Source organism: Centroberyx affinis, unplaced genomic scaffold (assembly GCF_046629955.1).
Source record: "Centroberyx affinis isolate AG114_WGS23_722 - 3 ecotype Tasmania unplaced genomic scaffold, CSIRO-AGI_Caff_v1 ptg006034l_1, whole genome shotgun sequence".
Lineage (NCBI taxonomy): Eukaryota > Metazoa > Chordata > Actinopteri > Beryciformes > Berycidae > Centroberyx > Centroberyx affinis.
The window spans coordinates 30829-53291 of NW_027283068.1; the positions used below are offsets into that span (position 1 = coordinate 30829).

General features: G+C 40.9%; 1 protein-coding gene across 1 annotated transcript; it reads right to left on the bottom strand.

Annotated features, from left to right (window-relative positions):
* Positions 1-6172: 6172 nt before the first annotated feature.
* On the bottom strand, positions 6173-14910 carry fgb (fibrinogen beta chain). The gene is given in 13 exon segments (XM_071512040.1): positions 6173-6404; positions 7028-7218; positions 7855-7949; positions 8136-8258; positions 9224-9343; positions 9576-9690; positions 10465-10571; positions 11399-11513; positions 12075-12143; positions 13070-13172; positions 13596-13690; positions 14223-14258; positions 14818-14910. Coding segments are annotated over 13 exon segments (1494 nt in total).
* Between the last annotated feature and the right edge of the window lie 7553 nt (positions 14911-22463).

A 22463-nucleotide genomic window follows, 5' to 3' on the forward strand; every position in this document is an offset into this window, starting at 1 on the left:
ATCCTGTGTATGAATTTCTTTCCAAAGCCTTTGCCTCCTTTGTTTAACACTTTTTTGGTCGCTACATAATTCCAGTTGTATTATTTCATAGTTTTGATGTCTTTACTATTATTCTAAAATGTGGAAAGATTTCACTGGTTGCTTTTTAAACTGTCAAAACTGAATATTGAAAAATGTTTCCATGAGTCATCAATAAATACACAGTGATTACAAGAGAGTCTATTTACAAGTTGAATTAACAGAGCTGAATTGAACTGAGTCCTGCCATGTTTTGTGTTTCCAGTGTGTTTGAAGCTGATGCAGGAGAATCAAGATGGCCGACACTCCCTCAGTCACACAGACAGAGACGGGAGGAGACAGTGTTCTGCCAAATCAGACTACCCTATGTGTTTAGATGACGACTGGGTGAGAGACACACACACACACACACACTCATAATAAGCCTAATAATAATATTAGACTTTTCTAAAAGCAATTTAACCAATTTACAAAGAGATTTACAGCCAACCCGTAGGCTAAAACACACTCACTCATGCACACACACACACACACACACACACACTTACTTATATGATGGAATTTAACGAGGGGCGTTACCCAATTTAAGAATTCTTGTATGTTATTCAGTATATGTAAACACAAAAAAACGAACTGTATGTGTGATCGCGAGTGACCCACACTGTATGAGTGACCCAACACCTAGTCAATGGTAGGGGAAACGTTAGGCCTTTAAATGAAGAATACATTTACAAATAACATTATTGAAGAATGACATGAAAAAATAAAATGTGCAAGAGAAATAAAATTTCACTGCAGGTTTTACAGACTTTTACAGAGGTTTTTCTGTAGCTGTGGCCAAGAAAGAGCCTCCATCATATCGGAGGTGGACAACACAACACAACTATCCATCCAGTATTGGTGAACTGATATATCACTAGTACACACACGCACACATACACGAGTAAATGTTTCTATCCTCTCCCCTCCCAGGTCTCTAAATGCCCCTCCGGCTGCAGACTGCAGGGTTTGATATGGCAGATGGAGAGAGAGGTGGAGAGCAGACTGAGGAAGGTGTGCGAGAGAGCGAAGACGTTCGAGGACACAGCCGAGGCGTCCATGACAACGACCACACACATCTACAACTCCAACCGACGATTCATAGTCAACAGATACAGTGAGAGACACACTGGTTGGGTTTTATGAAAGAAAGAAAGAAAGAAAGAAAGATAAATGAAAGAAGGGGAATTGAAAGAAAGAGAATTGACAGAAAGAAAGAGAATTGACAGAATGAAAGAAAAAAGGAAGACAGAAACAGAGAAAGATAATTGAAAGAAAGAAAGAAAGATAATTGTAAGAAAGATAAAAAAAGAAAGAAAGGAAGACAGGAGAATTGAAAGAAAAAAGAAAGAGAATTGAAAGAAAGAAAGAAAAAGAAAGAGAATTGAAAGAAATAAAGAAAGAATTGAAAGAAATACAGAAAGAATTGAAAGAAATAGAAAAGAAAGAAAGAAATAAAGACTGAAAAAGATTGAAAGAAAAAAGAAAGGAAGACAATTGAAAGACAGAGAATTAAAAGAAAGAAAGAAAAAGAATTGAAAGAGAAAGAAATAAAGAAAGAAAGAAAGAGAATTAAAAGGAAGAAATAAAGAAAGATAATTGAAAGAAATAGAAAAAGAAAGAAAGAAATAAAGAAAGACAGGAGAATTGAAAGAAATAGAAAAAGAAAGAAATAAAAGACAGGAGAATTGAAAGAAAAAAGAAAGGAAGACAATTGAAAGAAAGAAAGAGAATTAAAAGAAAGAAAGAAAGAAAGAAAGAAAAAATTAAAAAAAGGATGAAAGGGAGAATTGAAAGAAAGAAAGAAAGAAAGAAAGAGAATTGAAAGAGAAAGAAAGAAAGAAAGTATATAAAATAATGCAGTGTGTGTTCTCCAGTGTCAGAGCTCAGGTACGTGGAACAGGCCGAGGGTCTGGCCAGGAACCTCACGTCGCTACGGAAACGATCGGACACGTTGTCACGGCAACTCAAGGAGCTGCACGGGAAATCCCAGAAACAGATGGAGGACATGTACCGAACAGAGGTGAGGAGTGAAACAGAAAGAGAGTCTGAACCGAGTAGAGATGAATAGAGTCCAGGAATGAGATAAAAAGCTCCTAAACATTTATCTCGTGTAAAATAAAGGAACTTTTTCTAGAGACTCGGTGTGCGGCAAGAATCAATACTTTGCAACATAATTTTCCTGTTTACTCCATCAGTTGGACATTAATATTAAGTTGTGGGCCTGCAAACAAATATTTTAGCTTATAAACCGATTCAGTTGAAAGTCCATTAAACCTGAACTTTGTGGTACGCTTTGTGGTACTTTGTGGTTCTTTGTGGTTCTTTGTGGGTCTTTGTGGTAGTTTGTGGTATGCTTTGTGGTAGTCTGTGGTATTCTTTGTAGTAGTTTATGGCATGCCTTGTGGTACTTTGTGGCAGGTTGTGGCAGTTTATGGCATGCTTTGTGGTACTTTGTGGTAGTTTATGGCAGTTTATGGTATGCTTTGTGGTACTTTGTGGTAGTTTATGGCATGCTTTGTGGTACTTTGTGGTAGTTTATGGCAGTTTATGGTATGCTTTGTGGTACTTTGTGGTAGTTTATGGCATGCTTTGTGGTACTTTATGGCAGTTTATGGCATGCTTTGTGGCAGTTTATGGCATGCTTTGTGGTACTTTGTGGCAGTTTATGGCATGCTTTGTGGTACTTTGTGGTAATTTATGGCATGCTTTGTGGTACTTTGTGGTAGTTTATGGCATGCTTTGTGGTACTTTGTGGCAGTTTGTGGCAGTTTATGGCAGTTTATGGCATGCTTTGTGGTACTTTGTGGTAGTTTATGGCATGCTTTGTGGTACTTTGTTGTAGTTTATGGCATGCTTTGTGGTACTTTGTGGCAGTTTATGGCAGTTTATGGCATGCTTTTTGGCAGTTTATGGCATGCTTTGTGGTACTTTGTGGTAGTTTATGGCATACTTTGTGGCAGTTTATGGCATGCTTTGTGGTACTTTGTGGCAGTTTATGGCAGTTTTTGGAACGCTTTGTGGTACTTTGTGGCTCTGTGGTACTTTGTGATTAGTTGGACCCTCTGCAGATGGACATTAGTCCATTGTATTGATCACATCACTCTCTTGTTTACCCTACCAGGTGGACATTGACATCAAGTTACGGACGTGCCGTGGGTCCTGCCGGTCGGCCCTACCCTTCAGCGTCGACCATCCCAGCTATCAGACACTTCAGACCCACATGGACCAGCTGGATACGACTTTGAACCAGAGAAGGAAGGCCGCTCCGCCTCCCGAAGACATCCCGCACATCAAGCTGCAGCCTGTAGACGTTGGCCTGGCACTGTCCGGAGAATATAAAACCATCCCGACGGTTCAGAGGGAACTGCTGACCCAGTTTGAGGACATTGGACAGAACCAGGTAGTTCTGGAGGAGCTGCTGGAGAATTCCTTAGATATGGAGCTTCTGGATCGCCCGGACCTGGAATGAAAGCGTTCGACTGAGGAAGGTTTAGACAGAGTTTAGGGGATTAGTTTAGAGGACAGAAGGAAATCAGGTTGCTTGGATGAAACTACCTGTTCATCATAGTTTCAAAACAGTATAAGTTAAAAGGTACTGAATGGGATGAACAGGTAGTTTCATCCAGGCAATCTGAGCAGGATTCCAATTGTGCTTATTATTTCCTATACAGCACAGCTAACCATGCTTTTTCTAAACTCTTGTAACCAGGGAGCTAGCGATCTTGCTAGCTTGCTTTTACCCATATTGTTTTGTGGCATAAAGCAGTTCCTCTTAAACACTGATCATTACCATTATTACCATCATTCCCTTGTAATAGTACATGGCTAGGCCACCCTCACTTGTAGGTGTGAAGAAGCTCCCAAATACATTACACTAGTAACCATAAAATAAGTAAGTGGAATAAGAGGCAGATGTTACAAAAAGGCAAATGTTTATTGAGTTTCAACAAGGTAAAAACCTAGGATAGGATTGTTTGGTGCTGTGGCAATGAAGACTTACTCAAAACGAAGAAAACCAAGTGTACTGTGAAGCAGTCTAAGTAAACTTAGACTGCTTCACAGTCCCAACATGTAGTACTTAGCAAACAAGGCCCGATCCCTGCATTAAGGCCTGTCAACCCGGGTATCTCTTTGCCCAATAAACATAAAGCCCTTCACTGTCACTTTAAAACTGTTGTATATGGGATAAACAGTGATAGGCAAATAACAGGTAGATTCAACACCTGTTCCTATGATAAAAATACACAAACATTAGTTTAAGAAGACATACACCAAAAGGTTCAACGATATAAATACCGAGGAATAAAACTGTTAATGTCACCAAAATTCAGAAATTCAGAATGTTTTTTCTTTTTGTCGACCAAGATGCCCAACAACCTCTTAGAGTGGGTGGAGGCCAGTGACTGGAGGCTAGTGTGATTAAGAATAAGGGACATTAAGGGAGATTAAAAGTCATAATATGGGGTAGGTACAATCATAGCGTACCGTGGTTGCAGCTTCAAGCAGCTTCTACCAGACATCCTCAAGAGTTGTCTCATGGACCAAACAGCAAACATTGCCCAAATTCATGGGCTTCCAAAAGCTCTTTCTCCCTCCCAAACGCTCAAGTCAGGCTTGATGCACAGCATGGAAATATTATATTATCAATGCACACAGGAGGCACCAAGCCTCTACCTTCTTTCTGTGTTCCCTCTCCTACTCCCCACGGTCCTGGAGGCTTACCTGCTGCATCTTTTTCTTAAATACATACACTGCTCTGAAGAAAACATTTCAGACAGTACACATGTATTGGTAACCATTGTATAAAAGCCATAATACTCTAGAAACGTAATGCTACGTTTACAAATTCCACTGAGAACACACTCCTCATTCTTCCTTTGGTACAGTATTTATTTTGTTCATGTTTCTGATTCACCATGTCCATTTTCCTACAGTTATCTTGCTATCTGTAGATTTATAGACCAATAAATCAAAATGTGCAGTGTGTGAATGGTTGCAGAGTCTTTTAATAAACTGTAATATGTACAATTTCTCTTATGTTGTCTTATTCATATCCTCCTTATGTGTAGTTTCTCATCACTATGTTTCTGCACTAAAATTTAATACAAGTTTGACTTTCTGTGATGAAAGGAAAACCTTTCAGTGATAATTTCATCTGCATTGTGGTCACCTCATATTTGTCTTTGACATATGAAGACAAGTATTGAAATCAAATGTGTTTCTTTGCATATTCCTCCATGATATGTTAATGTGTGCATTTCACAAGAAAGGTCAAAGTGCAGAGGCAGGTAGGGGTTCAGTGTCTTGTTCAAGGACTCATAAACAGGGATGTAAATATCGGCTTTTGTAGATATATATGTATATCTTTTACCTTCCGGGTACTGGGCAGTCTCTTTAATCAACAAGTACTACTCTAGCACTTGAAATACATTGAAATAACAACCAGACTGGACAGAAAGTAGGTTCCTCAATGTGTTTATTGAGTAGCGGAGGACAGGATCAGCTCATCACACATAGCAAGAGGAGACAGATCACATCACATTCACCCACAACCACAGAGTTTCTCTCCTCGTCTGGGGGAGATTACAGTTTTATCTCACATTACACCATCTTTTCTCTCTCTTTTCTTTTTTTTTTTATTAAGTTTCAAAGAGCGTCTCGCTGCTCAACTTCATAGCATTTTTCCCCAAAATAAAAAAAAAAAAAAGCCAATTTAAGTCAATGTAAAAATACGTCTGTTTTTCTTTTCTGATTTGCTGAGATGTTTTTGGTCTGTTTCTTCACATTTTCTACATCTTCTTCCTTTCTTGATCTCTTGATCCCACTTTTTCCAAACTCCCTGTCAGTTGTGTGTGTGTGTGTATGTGTGTGTGTCCATCAACATACAGGTCACTGCCAAAATAAAGGAAAGGCTTGAGTAAATGATGAAATAAAAAAGAATATTGAAAGCAGGTTTGGTCCCTAAGATAATGAAGAATTTACCATCCCATGATGCTTAGGGCCTGACATCCTTCCATTAGGATCTTTGACATGTTACGTTGGCGTTTCCTTTATTTGGGCCTGGTACCTGTATTTGTTACATGTGTGTGTGTGTGCCTTGCCTACATCCTGCCTATCTGGAGGCGAAGTAAGGCCTGATCTTCATGCTGATGGTCTTGAGGGAATACCAGCTGCCCTTCCAGTTCATCCACACCACCCCGTCGTCCGTGCCGTGCTTGGCCATGTGCCGGGTGTAGGCCCCGCCCATGTAGTACCGGCCGTTGGGATTGGCCGAGTGGCAGCGGTTGTACCACCAGCCGCCTCCGTCCTCCTTGGAGCACTGCTTGGAGGGATCACCGGGGATCCTGGACCCAGGGGGCAAACGGAGGGAGAGGAGAGAGGCGTTAGAGATGGTTTTTTGAGGTTGTTTCATGTTGGCCTGGTGAAGGTCTTATTGTTCCGAAACGTTGAAAAAGTGTGGGACTCTATTTCTTTCTCAGTTTGGTTTTTCGTTTTTTTGTCCTACACACTCAAATTACTCAAATACCTTTAGGTGTACAAAAAAAAAAAAAAAAAAAAAACATTATTTACATCCACTCTTACAAAATGACTGCGTGAAAGTGAAGCACATCACGGGTGAACCTTCAGACTTTTCTTTACCTTTTGTTTACCACACTGTCATCCAGTTAAAGATGGAAATGCGTGTCTGTTTGCAGTAATTAGAGATTCACTTCAGGCTGCAGTTTTTCCCTAAGAAGATGGTTTTGTAATGGAACACTTCAAAAGTATCTATTTGCATTTGAAATGTGTTTCTGAATCACTGAATCACTACATTACCATTAACAACTGAATGCCTTTATTTGCAAACCTAGGCCTATCGCTTTTCAGTTCTATCAAATGTTCAATTGTGAGGGCAGAACAGACTTTGACTTGTTAAAGCACACAATACACACACACACACACTCACACACACACACACACAACCCACCAGTTGTCGTTGTCTCTGTCGTAGGTGCTGAACATCATGCCGTTGTGAATGGTCATGGTGCGGTTTTCACCAAACAGTTCTGTGGATCCTTCCAGGAAAGTGTTGCCGGCGTTACCGGAGTAACCGTCCACCGCCAGGATGTAGTTGGACGTCTCTGATTGGACGGTGAACTGCCTGTACTGTGCGTGCACCTAAACAACGGCGGTAATAATTTTACATGGGGTTTCATTCCGAAATGAGATCAGATGCTTTGCATATTGTTAAAGTCAACTAAGGGAAATTAAGGATGATATACATGTATTTTTAGGAACCTTGTATGTACATATACCTTTTTAAAATGTCCAAATGTGCTCTTTTATGATTTCAGAATTTTTATGTAAAAGTTTGCTCTGTCAAAGTCGATTAAAGACCTTTGCTTACCAAACTAACATTTTAGAAGGTATAGCGGTTGGAGGTAAATCCTTCACATGATGATAATCATTCTACATGAATGCGTTAAAAATACTAATGCATAATGTTTTTCATTAAACTTAAAATTCATTAGACTTCTACTACTATTACTATTACAATCACTACAACTACTACTACCCCTATAACTACTACTACTACTAATACAACTACTACTACTACTACTACTACTACTACTACAAGTACTACTACAACTACTGCTACTATTTATTCATAATAATAATAATAATAAATGGTGGTAGAAGGCCTTTAGATTGGCTAAAGTTAATAAAGACAAGTCTAGTTCATAGGTTCTTGTGCAATAAAAGAAAACTCTTAAAACCCCATTGAGGGCCGAGGTGGAAACTTCGGGGACTCACCTTGGTTCCGGTCCAGTCAGCCATCTCAATGAGGACCTCAGTGGGGCCCATCTTGCTTATCTGACTGATGCGGTCGTTACCCAGCCAGTATTCACCTGTCACATGACGAGGGAGAGAGGCGAGTTACCAATGAGCTGTGAAGAACTCTGAGTGTGAGAATATACAGGCGATGGAAAAGCTCCGGTCAAGATCGCTAAGACAGTGAAGCAGTTTAACGTCCCATCATGCTCAGGGTGTGGCATTCTTCCAGTAGAGTTCAGACACTTTCTCCTGTTTCTTACCGGGGGTCTCGCAGTGGCCCTTGCCCACGTCGAAGGCGATGTTGCCGAAGCCGCGGCGATAGTCGTCCCAGCGGCGGCCGAAGTCCACGCTGCCGTCCAGCCTGCTCTGGATGAGGAGCCATCCTGAGAGAGAGAGAGAGAGAGAGAGAGAGAGAGAGAGAGAGAGAAAGAGACAGGTGAATTTGAGAGATACATTTTTTCCCCAAAACCCAAGAAAAAAACACCACCTTTTAATGATCTTGAAAACCGAGAAAAAATGTCTGTTCTTATAGTTTCATCCCTTTTCCTGTTTTAACATGATCTATTTTATTGTTATGATCCCATTACTGCCATTACATTACAATTATTTACTGTTGTTGTGGTTATTGTTGTTATCATTATACTGTGTATTCATTATCCTTCCTACTCTCAGTATTACTATCAATTATTATTATTGTTCCTGTTTGATGAACCATTTGTTTTTGTTATTGTTTTTTTTTTTTGCAATTTAAATGCTTTAGCAACACATACATATGTCATGCTAATAAAGCTCATTGAATTGAATTGAATGGAATTGAATTGAGAGAGAGAGAGAGAGAGAGAGAGAGAGAGAGAGAGAGAGAGAGTTTAACTGAACTGCTTGTGTATGCTGCTGTTTTGGCAATGTAAGAGAAGTCTTATCAATAAAGCTCTTTGCATAAAAACCCTATTTGCACAGAACTAGCATTATGTGGGGATCTCATGTAACTAATCACCCCCCCCAAGCTCTGTGTTTCGTGAAATGCATTCGAATAGTGAAATTAAAATAGTGCCCCAAAAACATTTCGCAAAGTTTGATTTGCGTTGGGTTGGTATTTTCAAGGGACCTCTGTCCTCACCAAAACACAGTAGGTGATTTGCACTGGAATCTTTTGCTTTCCACATGACAGATGTGGCAGTTTCTCACGTAATTAAAATCACAAATCACTGGACGTCCCCAGGTAATGTCAGTCCAGAGCGAGTACGGGCTCCAGAGACGGAGAGAGGGAGGGAAAGTCAAAGGTTGCAGAAAGAGAGACGGACAGGATTGAACGTGAGAAAAACCATCTCGAGTGTCTCTGGTGGCTCACCTCCGTTCTGGGTGCTCTGATCGCAGAAGACCTTGTATGGAGGGTAGAAGGCGTCCGGCTGGATCATGTACATCTGGGAGTCTTTTCCTCCACGGCGGAAGATGTCCTCACACTCCTTACCTGGATCACAGACGAGAAAAGGTAAAGGCACATGGGTAAAATGTCTGAATATATGTCCTGAATGGGCTTCCATACAATTTTTGTCTTATGTCGAGCACAACAGAAAAGTGTTTTTCAACTAATACTTTCCCGTGCTTTCCTCTGTAGTCAAATATACATGAAGTGTTTATTATGATGGTTTTTTTTTTTTTTTTTCTATTTCCCAAATCAAAACAAACCCCCCCACACTTACCAGACACCACTGGTATGGGACATTTGGTGGTGCACGGCTCCTTGCACTCCTCCCTCTGGGCCAGGATCGCCTTCTCCAGCTTCTGGATCTTCAGCCTGATCTTGTCCAGGACGCCCTGCGACCAGAAGACATTTTAAATCCTACATTAGACTCGGAAAGAGCTTCATCTATTGATCCCTCTCAGTTCATAACAATGTTTTTCATGTTACATATTTAATTCTTCTTTTCTGTTTCTGATGAGATCTTTGAGATATTTCAATGCTTAAAAATCAAGATTTGCCATTTATCAACTTCTGAATTCCTGGTGATTTTTCCAATGTATTTTCAGCACTTTAAGTGGTAATGTGCAATTTTTGTATTTATTTTGGAGACTAATGAAATTCTCTTATAGTTTGCAGGTCTTTAAGGCGGGATGACCCACTGAACCTATTCACTGGTAAAGAAACTCTAGGATAGATTAAACCTTTAAATTAAAAAATAAATTGATAAAAAAACGAATAATTGAACATGAAAAGAGATAGATCATGGCCTCTAGTTGTGGAACATGCAAAATGTAAAAAATGTCTCAAAAAAATAATACCAAGGCACACTTTTTGCCATGATCTGTCTCTTTTTTGACACCAGCAACAATTTTTTTATGGACAGGGCACTCTTTGAATCTTCTCTTCTATAACTAATAACAATTAAATGAATCTAGTGAATCTAGTGAATCTCTTTCACTGCAGGTGTTGCAGCCTGATTTTCTGTAGCTGTAGTCAGGGAGGAACCTCCATCGTATCAGCGTCATATCATGGCCGATATCTGATGTTTAATTAGAGGTCGGTATTGGCAAACTGATATAGCGGTCAGACCTCGGCTCTATTTGACACTGGCCTAGATAGATATTTACCTGCAGCACTCTGATGTTGGAGGGGAAGACTGTGTCCACTGTCTCCTTGATGTAGGCGTGTTGCTCCTCCACAGTGCCGGTGTACTGACTCACCACCCTGTTGTTGCCTAGGAGAGGGAGAGAGAGGGAGAGAGAGGGAGAGAGAGGGAGAGAGAGGGAGAGAGAGGGAGAGAGAGGGAAGAGGGAGATCAGAGAAGATCCAGAGGGGAAAACTGTAAAGCTTTATACAAGTTTAAGGTACCAGAGGTGTCACCGAGTCAACTTTGCTCGAGTCCCAAGTCTAGTCTCAAGTCTAAATGTAGATTACCAAGTCAAGTCCAAGTCAAGTCCATCTCATTAATGTCAAGTCTCAAGTCTAAATGTAGAACAGCAAGTCAAGTCAGAACAAATCAAGAGTCCAGTATCAGTTTAATATCTTAAAGAAAACTAAATATCTAGGACTTTTCAATGCAATATGGTTTTAATAGGATAAAAACTTGGTAAGAGCATCATGAGTTTGATTTCTAGAATCAGTTTCAACTTCAATTTTATCATCCTCTTTCCATACGGAAAGAAATATTTCAAAATGGATTTCAAAATGCATTTGAAATATGTAAAAATTGGCCACTTCTTATATTTTAATAAATATATTTTAAATGTATTATCAATTCATTTCAAATGTATTTCTAATATAATATAATATATTTCTTCTCTGGTCTGGAATACATTTTAGAGACAGAAATACACTTTTGCATGGCTTCAAATGCATTTTCAAAATGTATTCCGAAGATTCCCATACATTCCAAATGTATTTGAAATGCACTGTGGCCAAAAAAAATATATTTCAAATATATTTCCTTTCCGTATTTCCAGTTCTTATTCAGTCCCTGCTTACGATTTGTGGAACGAAGCTCCTCAGGTCAGTTTCCTGTCTGTGTGTGTGTCTTGCTCTTACCGTTGACGACCCTCTGCCTCTCCCTCAGCGAGTTGGACATGCTGTCGACGTAGTTGTAGATGTTGTTGGAGGACCGGGACAAGTCGTCCACCTGAGACCTGAGTGCGGTCACAGACTGATGAAGAAACAGATGCTCAGTCAACAGAAGTAGGGATTTAACACCAGCCGCCATCCGAATGCAGGTACATTTTGTCCGTGGTTTAAAAATGGAACATCAATTATCTATTACCTATGGGTTTTCCCTCGATAGTTTAATCATTTCTCTCAATATGTGATACTAGCATTTTATAAGCCCCATACTGAGTAAAGCATACTAAAAGCCCAATTCATTCCTTACTGACTGCTATAAGCACTAATTAGGCGGCTATTGAGAGAAAACCCATGGTTAGTGCAAAATAAGGTGCTAATAAGTGGTTTTTAATGACTAATAATGAACCAATATACTACTAATATGCATGTTAATAAGCAACGTATTAATAGTTAACATGTGTTCTCTAATCTAAAGTGTTACCAAAATCATTTGTGGATGCTAAAGCTATAAAATGATGGTATCTGGCTGATAAAATAGTGAAAATGGCTGGCGTAATCTGGAATCCATTAGCCCAAGTTCAGTTCTCTGCCCTGCTGATGATCACTGATTAGATCTATACTCAGTATTCACATGTATGACATTTACCTGCTTGACGTTCCTCTCTTGTTTAAGCAGTGCGGTCTTCAGCTCGCAGCCAGTGGGACACAAAACACCCTGGTGAATGGGAGAAATAGTTAGTTTTATGTAGGCTACTGTTTTTTTCAAAGTATCTTACAATCTCTTCTTATAGTATAGCATAGTATTTGCTCTGGTGTTTCCCTCTGAATATTCTGATCACTGATTGAAGAGACATTTGAAACTTTTCTTTCCCCTTGTCTTCCATCTCAGTCCCTCAGCCTCCATCCCAAACAGGAAATGTGTTTTGAATCCTGTGCTACCGCGCCGCTGCTAGCGTTAGCGTTAGCTTCCTCAGAGTCGGCATTATGTGCTTGTCTGGGACCTTCAGGCATGCTGAATGTGTAAAAAGAATAACTTAACCCTTCGAGATTAGTCAGAAATGTGCTTTTTTCTTGTAGTTATAATCATTACTTATGAGATGAAAAGAGTTTTGATTTCAGCGGCAAAGGCCTAGTTGCATCATGACAAACCAATAGGCAACTGCCACGGCCCGTTTAAAGTGACCTTTGGTAGTACCGTGGGTCGTGTAGCGTCCTCATTTTTGTATATATTGGCAGAATCTGCTTTGTCAAAGTCGCCTAAATTACTGATAAACATATTATTTCCTTCGTTCCATCGGCGTAAGTTTCCTTTGAGCGGATTTCAGTGTTACACTTGTTCAAACCGAAAGGTTTAATAAACATAAAGAAAGAGATTCACCTCAAAACAATACAGTTTATATATATATTGTCAAAATCTGCTTTGTTCGTGTTCCTTATGTGCTAGAAATGTGATGTTCAGACTGTTCCTCCATACAATGGCAGTGAATGGAGACAGAAAAAAAAAAAAGCGCAATTCTCCAATCATCATCTCAACAGGTAACAGAGAATCACCGATTTTCGGGGCTTTTATCACGGAGAAAGACACATAACCCAAGATACTACCAGAGTTCAAAGAGAGCATGTGCGGACGTTTCCTCCTACCATCTGCTCCGAGGCGTGGGTGCATCCTCCGGCCTCCGGTTGCTCCTCCTTCTCCTGCACCTGCGCTCCTCTGGCCGGGGCTGCGGTGGGTCGGCCGCGGTACCTGGACGAGCAACGGGACGGGAGACGCTTAACCCCACGTGTCCGACAGACCGAAAACCCCCATGTTCCCCACTAGGCAGGCAGTTAGTTTGCTTATTTGTGCGTTAAGTTTGTTTAGCAGTGGGACCTACAGGAACGAATGGGAGGCCGAGTAACACCAATCGGAGTCTTAGAGTCTGTAGTTTTGTTGCTTCTTAGTCTCAGAGGAGAACGCAATCTTACATTTCAAGCAATTTCAATGTGTCAATCAGAGTTAAACAGCCAATGACATACAAGAAAATTTGGGGTGGCACCAAGGGTGGACAACCAGATTTCACGGGTAGCCAGTGCCAGCTGTTTGGCTCCGCCCCTGATTGCTGGGTATTCTTTCTTTCTTTCTTTCTTTCTTTCTTTCTTTCTTTCTCTCATCTATGTATCCATTTACCTGCCGCCGCCGCTGATAGGGGGCGGGGCGTTGCGTCTCGGGGTGTAGGTGTCCCGGCCTCTTGTTGACGGACGGTGACCGCGGGCGTCTACTGTCTTGAGGGGAGAGAGAGAAAAAGAGGACATGACGAATGAAATAAAAGAAAAGAAATTAAATTAAATAAATGAGGTAAAAAAAATATATATATATATATGTATATATTAGCAGACGTTTATACATACCGTGACATTGTTTGCTGTCTGTAAAAAGAAAATCATTGAAGAAATATTGTCAATGCATCTTCAAACATCAGAATAATAAGTTGCAGTAGTTTTACACACAGAAAAATAAAGGTGCCGAAAATAATGATAATAATATGAGTTGTAGCAGTTGTAGATCAACTTAAAAAAAATTGTAATAGAGCAATACACTATTGCAAATGAAACTAAAACTATTATTAAAATCAATTTACTATAATTAAATTGATCTATTTCTATGCGGAGTTACAGTGAAACTTACCTGTGAAGTATCTGTACCCTGTGGAGGACAAAGAGAAATTTGTTAGGAATATATTGTCAGAATTAAATTCACTATTGTCTGCTTGTTATAGTTGAGATTTGGGAATTTAACTCATCTAACTTATTCTACTGTTGCATTCATCGTACCTCACTCTGCTGGATAAGACTGTCAGCTAAATGGCAAAAAACTAAATGCACCAAAAAAAAAATAAAAAAAAATGGAAATTTTGAATGGGTAATTTCAGCTAAGCAATCTGATTGGTCAAAGACAAGTTCCAACCTTGCTGATGTGTATTTTACTGGTTGCTATTCCAATAATTATTGTGTGACTATGGAGATATTTAGCGATCTTTCTTGATTCCTCCTGTTTTTTATTCTCATGTATTTATGCTACTTTTTGTATAAAAGCCATAATGCATTTGAAGACACTCTGTAATGTGAATATAAGTACTTTGGTGCTCCAGATGGTCCTCAACATGAATAACAATACTGTGTCTACTATTGGAAGGAAAATCTACTTTGAATATCTACTTTGAATTTTTGTGAAAAAGTCACATGTTCATTTATTATATTATATTTACAATTTAGGCATTTAGGAGACACTCCAGAGTGACTGACACTAGGCTCAAATTTTGAATTACCTTAAATTTTTAGATCATCATTTCAAGCAGCCAATTGTAAGGAGTGCTAGGTGCACACACACACACACACACACACACACACACACAGCTCACCGTGTCATAGTCGTCATATTCCAAGTTGTCCTGAGCCCAGGCCACGTACACACACAGAGGCAGCAGCAGCAGCAGCGTCCTCATCTTCCACTGTCGATAAAGTTTCCCCCGTCTCACAAAACACTAACACTTGTGTGTGTTCCTTTCGCACCTCTTCTGTCCACGGAGCAGAGAGCCACAGGTATTTATCCTCCTGTCCCGGTGTCCGCGAGCCTGCCCCACTCCCACTCTTATCGATCCGGTAACAAAATGGTCAATAGCGGTTTGGACAGTTTACCCAAACCTGAGTCATTGCCTCGCAGGGTCAGTACGGAGGGACAAAAGGGCAGCTTCGCTAAAGAAAAAAAAAGAAACCCGGAGGAAAAGACCAAATATGTTATAACCTGGAATTGTGAAAACAGATTCCAGTGACATTTCAGGGCATTTTTTGTTATCCAGAGCAACAAAATCGCTGTTGTCCTGTGAAAACCTTGTATATTCAAAAGCAACCTCGTCTTCCCACTGGGCAATTTTATACATGTTTGTAAAGTATGTATGTATGTATGTATCAAGGCTAAAATGAGGCTCCATAGGGTTTAAAAGTGAAAGTTTAGTAATGTATGTCTCTGACTACGTCTTAAATGACAAAAATAAAGCATTATCTTGTACTTCTCTGGTGCATATGTTTTATATTTACAGCTGTTTATGCATCGTTTTAATATGTAATAATGTATTTACGGCTCGGTAACACTGGGTTATGCATATCCAAAAATATCAGTTGGTTGGTTTTGAAAAGGTTTCATAAACCCAAGGGTGGCAGGATTTTCCTCAACCCAGAGGAGCATGTAATCTTTCAGTTGAAGTTAAAACATGAAACATTAAACTATGACATGTATTTTAACTGTGGCATCAACCTGCCAAGGGACAACTGATGAAAATTAGCCTGGTGGCTAAATCTGGCATAATTACAAATTTTGTTTGAAATGTTCATTAATATGCATAATTGAAATAACTGAAAGCAAGAAAACAAAACAAAACAAAACAATGATGGTACTTTCTCAATAATAGTTGATAACACCATCATACTTTATTGAAGCCCAAAGGGAAATGTAGATGGTATGAGGCTTGAACTACCAGAGGTTGAATCTAAAAATAGTAGAAGTAGTATGTTTTCTCTTGCCCCCCTCCACAGGGAGGTGAGAGGTCAGAGGTCAGTAGGGATTCACTGCCTTGCTCAAGGACACTTCAGCAGAATGTGGATTTGAACTCTGGTTGAAAGTCAGTCTTTTTAACCAATAGATCACCCTGCTTCCCCCAGCTCTACTCCTTGGTTGACAAAACAGTTCTGGAAACTAACTTTTCCATTGGTTTAAATTTTAAGTGATTCATTTCATGGTTAGCGCTTTTGTTTTAGACTTTGTAGTGAGCGGTTGCTGTCGGAAAATTAGGACGATGGAGCAACCGCTGTCTGTTTGAGTCCAAAAGGGTACATGGTGCTAGGTTATGAAATCACATACACACACACACACACACACACACACAGGAAAACACTCATACAAAGAAGGCATACAGCACATATGCTAATGCAGACACTCACAAACACATATACACAGTGATACACAAGCTAAAACACACACACACACGGATCCACACACAAATACGCTAACACACATATACACACACATACACACAGTGACACACACACACACATATAAACATGCATACACACACATGTAGTCTGACACTAATGAACGCTGACAAATGCAAATACACACTCATACACACATACAAATACAAATACACACACATAGTGACACACCTCCACTAAAACTGTAGTGTGTGAGTGTGTATTACGCGATTGTACGTGCAATATTGTTTGTTAAGGTTAAGCAAGAGAGTACATGGCGGTGTGATATGAACCATCCAGCTTACTACTCACACCACACACACACACACACACACACATATGCATTAGACTCACAAGCATGGCATGCCACAAACACATGCATGTGTGTGTTTATGAGTGTGAACGTCCAGTAACTGGAGTGTGTAACAGCTCAGAGCAGGAAGAGAGTGAGTCAACATTATTGTCAAACAGAAATCACCTGACTCGTCATTTCCAAAACTAAAATGCCTCACTTCTGCAGGTCAAACTTTATTGATTCGCCTGCGTAACTGCACACAAACTACAAACTACTACACGTATTTATCATCCCTTGTGCTATGACCTCTTGTTTTTCTGTTTAGTTGTGTGCTTTGTTTCCTCTAAAGTGCTTTGTGACAAACCTGTTTTGTTAAAAAGTTTGTTAATTTTGATTTGACTTGACAAATCACTTCATAGTTCATATCTGCAGTTTAGAAGGACAAAAATCCCCTCTCGGATCTTCTTACCCTGTTGTATGTCATCAGGCTGTGAAACCCACTTTCCCTCAACCTGCCTCGTCTAACTTACACCTCAGACAGTTAGTTCCTATGTTTCCCAGAATGCCATTTGACAAACCCCTGAGAATGGGCGTGAACCAATTGCTTTCCGATGGATTTCTCCCTGTATGATTGTTGAACGTCTCTCGGTGCAAAATGGCGGCTCTAGAAAGAAGCCCTCGCTCTTTGATTCTGAGGGACTGACACCAAAAACCTGACGTTTACAGCTGAGACATTTTCTGCTGTCAAACTCTGTTGTAGCTGCTGGAAATATCTCAACATAACAAAAACAAAAGTGGGTTTGTTCACCTCAAAATGCAAGTCATGTTCTGGCCAGGACACCTTTTTTTCCTGATGATAACTAGAACATTTGCAAGTACTTGCATAAAATTATTGTATCCTTAGAATACTTTTAAATCTTAACACAGGTTATTTAGCCCTTTATACACATTTCATACACTACAGAAATAGTTTGCAATAAAAAAAACATAACTCCAAGAGATATCCACTATTTTAAAATGCAGAATTTATTTGATCATATAAAGTTAAGGTATATTGACAGAGTATTAAAGAGCTTGGCATTGTATTAAATCTTGGAGCTACATATGTATGTATACAGCATGAAAGACATTCTGTCAGACCTCATATCAAACGCTCTGTCAATCAAATTGAGAATGGAAATGTCTTCTATATAATAAATCAAATAACACACAAAATCAGTAGTGACGTAACAGTACTTCACCAGGAGGCAGCACACTTCAATTGCAGCCAGGGAAGCTCTTCAAGATGTGACATCAGTGGTGTGATGTCACCAGGTAGTTCAGATCCTCTTGGCGCAAACAAAAGGGAAACCGTAATTGCAGGGTAAGTCGTCCCAGTCCAACTCGACTGTTAAATGACACAGACACATTTTTTCAACACTTCAAACAAGGGTTAGCCTGATTTTTTGACCTGAACGCAGTTAGTGAATATGTTTTTATTATTATTTTTATAGAAGATGTCTGACCAGAGAAATCATTCCAGTGTGGTGTGAAAGAATTTCACTCAACAGTTTCAGGGGTGTCAGTCTGTAATAACTGCCTCACCTTATCTGAAAGAGCTGTTACCCCTAAAAGAATTTCATTAGAATGGCTTTCAGTAGAGAGTTTTACTGTTTAAATAAGTGGTTCCCAATCCTGGTCCTCAGTAGCCAGAGACCTGCTGTTTTTTTGTTTGTTTTGTTTTAATGGAAGATCAGGTGGGGTGATGCCATAGCGCCCTCTATTGATTGACTGCCACTGAGGTGTATGTGCATAAATGTGTGTCTGCGTCAGTGTCTGCATGCATAACTGTCTGTGCATGCATGCGTATATGTCGATTATTACCTCCACTGTTCATTAACAGACACTGCTCCCCCGTGTTGTGCGCCAACCCCGGGTACCAGTTCACATAGTCAAACCTAGAGCCATCTGTCCACATCCAAACACCGTTCTATAGATAGATAGATAAATAGACATACATGTTAGATCCTTGCTAAATGCTGGGGATGCACTAGAAGACTTTTATAATAATAATTTTTCTCAGACAGGTTGGGTGGGGTGTTAAAGAAGGCTCCACCTACTGACTCCATAGTCCTACTGGGAGACATCAATGCTCATGTTGGCAACAGCGATACCTGGAGTGGAGTGTTTGGGAGGAATGGCCTTGCTGATCTGAACCTTATATATATATTAGTGGTTTGTTTTTGTTGGATTTCTGTACTAGTAATGATCATCCATAACGAAAACCATGTTCGAACACAAGGAGGCTCTAAAGTGCACATGGTGCCACAGCACCTTGGGCCAAAGGTTGATGATAAACTTTGTAGTTGTTTCATCAGACCAGACGCCATATGTTCTGGACACATAGGTGAAGAGAGAGACTGATCTGTCAACTGGTAGATCCAAACATGTAGTGAGGGTTTGCTGGGAACGCCTTGTGGAGCACAGGATTTATTTTAACTCTAACCTCTGAGCTAACTTTACCTGTATCCGGGTGGAGGTTTGGGACATGGAGTTGGAATTGGCCTTGTTCAAAACCTCTGTCATGGAAATGGCTACCAGGTGCTGCGGCCATGATGGCAACCCAATAACCTACTGGTGGACTCAGGTATTGACGGAGGCTGTCAAGCTGAAGAAGGTGGCCTTCTGGGCTTGGTTGGCACAGGTGACTCCTGACTCAGTGGAGAGGTATCAGTAGGACAGAAAGGCTGCAGCTGTGGTAGTTGCAGAAGCAAAAGCCTCAAAGAGGTCCTGGAAGGGGCAGGGCAACAGTGACCTCAACTGGGGATATTGTAGGAAGGTGGAAAGAGCACTTAAGGGGAAATTAGACTTCTCCGTCAAACTGCCTAGGTGCCTCCGGCGGTCCAAGCATTTATGGTTCTGTGTCAGTGATTGTGAAGTACACCACCGAAACATTAGATGACAATAGCGTGCTTTGTTAACACAGAAGTAATAACAGAAGTAGTAGTGTTTACATTGTCTGAAGCTCGTGTTCTGGGATATTTCTCACCATGAATTCAGTGACATCTGGTAGTTTTTATAATTTGGGGATGAAGTGTCCTACATCAATATTTTTGCAGCTCTCCTCAGCTCGTCTCTCTTCTATCTGCTCCATTGTCGTCACTATCAGTGGACAGCAACCGGATACAGGTAGGAGGAAATATGAAGCAGGCCAATCACCGTTCTTGTGGTCATGCTTTGCCTGATGTGTAGTTACATTTTTGGAGAGGTGCACGTAAGATATGGCAGGACCCTCTGTGGGCGACGCAGGACCAGTTGTACCTACTCCGTACCTACTTCGTATTGACAGCGGAGCTCCAGCGTGGTTCGAAGTGGAAGTATAATTTTCCCTTTACAGGAACTCCTAAACCCAACAGACACGCCCTATGGGCATGAGGGAGAGCTAGAAGATTTGGGGGATCAGAGCCCATCTCTTTGGCACAGATCAATTGGGTAGTCAGAAAGATCCTCAGTGGCAAGGCGCCGGGGTTGGACAAGATTCATCCTCAAATGCTGAAGGCTCTGAATATTATTGGGCTGTCATGGTTGAACAGTGTCACATGGATTTCCGGAACAGTGCCCTTGGATTGGCTGACATGGGTGATTACTCATTGCTGAACCTCAGATTCAGGAGGAGCAATGTGGATTCTGTCCTGTTCGTGGAACAGCTTGGAAGAGCTTTTTACCCTCTCGCAGATAATCAAGGGGTCATGGAATTTGCTAATCCTGTGTACATATATTGTGGTTGTGGATATGGAAAAGGCTTACAACCATGTTCTCCAAGGTGTCCTGTGGGAGTATGGGGTGCCAGGGTCACTGCTGTGAGGCATTAAGTCAAACACAATGGTCAACAAAGGTGGACATTGACTCCGACAAGGGTGCACCGACAAGGGTGCACCTTGTTCCTTCTTCTGTTTGTGATATTCATGGACAGCAGCCGAGGTCTGGAGACTGTGCAGTTCGGTGACATTTGAGTGGCATTTCTGCTGTTTACGGATAATGTTGTCGTTCTGGCTTCATCAGACCGTGATCTCAAATGTCCACTGGAGCAGTTTGCAGGTGACAATGACATAGGTGCCAGCACTTCCAAGTCTGAGGCTATGGTTCGCTCAGTTCAGGTATCTTGGGGTCTTATTCACAATAAGACCAAGACAATAATAGAGACAATACCTGAGATTATGCTGCTGATTATTGAAACTTCACTGACGTCAGGACCTCTGATCTCACAGGAACTAGCACGTTCACAGGAACGTGCTATTCAATGGGACTATCATTGGCTGTTGACTGTCTCTACTCTTGGAATGAATCTGTGATCCTCACATACTATAGGACTTGTTCAGGACCCAGCAGATGTTAGGTTGTAAATATCAAACATGTTTGATGCTATCGGGGTGGCTCAGATCAGTCTGAAAGACGAGTGGTTACGATTGAATCTGTAATCTCACATTACCAGGTGATCTTTGCCAACCATCGGTCCTGACCAAGCCTCCAGTCAGGATTCCTCCTCCAATTGTCAGGATGGGAAAATGTCTTGATAATCCTGTCGTGAGTGCCCAGCCATTAATAGAATGATAGATGGAAAGAAGTGGTATGGAAAGAGCTTGTTACCTGTATGGCATCCTGGCCTCCAATCCAGGTGCCAGGGAAGTCGTGGGTGTCTCCCCTGGTCAAGGCCTGGACGAAGTGATTCTCCTCCTCACTGTGGATCGACGCCAGGGTGGCCCCTTCAAATACACAATAAGTCTGATAGGGAAGGGGGGAAGAGAGAGGAAACAAAGGACGAGAGAAGGAAGAAGAGGATGGACGAGCCCTTAGACGAGTCATTAGCCCTTTTTCACCATGTTACTTACTAGCTAGAAAAACTGATTCTTTGCCTCCAACCTTTGAGGTTTAACGCAACTAATGAGACTATTTGTGCCTCCAGAGCAGCTCTGCCTCTGAGAAATGTTTGTATAACTAAAACTCCAATCTGCAAGTTAAATGAGGATAGGGTTTTGCAAGGGGGAAAAAGGATAAATTAATGCTTTTCTGAAAACACAATTGATTTCTATTGGTGATTGTTTTCCTTATGATGATCGCTGAGTGGAGGTGATAGTTTACCCACTTTTCATGTAGTTCTACAGAGGTGGATGAAACAAAATGTTCTTGTGACAGTAGAATGATCATGTATGCTAGAGAAGTGCTAAGTGAAAAAGTTGTATATTTCCCTCTTTTTCTCCTCCATCTCTCCTGTACCCTCTATCCACCCTCACCTCAGCTGCAACCCATGCCTTGGGGGTTTCAATGAAGATGAAACACCGTGTGCCGTACCGGGACCAGCCGAAGGGACAGTAGTTTTCCTTTTGTATATGCTGCCCGATCTCTTCATTTGCATGGGGCTCTGAGACAGGCACAGCAAAAAAACACAGGAGCTCAATTCAGTGTAATTTAAAAATGTACTGTCCTGTAAGGAAGTGTTGGTTTGCAGACAGGGTGTAAATTCATTCAAACCTTATTTACATTAGCTGTTACTTGTACAAACAGAGCCACTGTACATTAAATATTGTTTGTTAAGGTTGAAGAGGGTACATGGTGGTAAGATATGAACCATACAGCTTCCTACTCACACCACACACACACACACACACACGTCATCCCTCACCACAGTTAACAGGCACGGTTCCCGGCGGTGTCCTTGTCCCTGGTATCTCCACTCCGGTGAGGACGTTGACACACCAG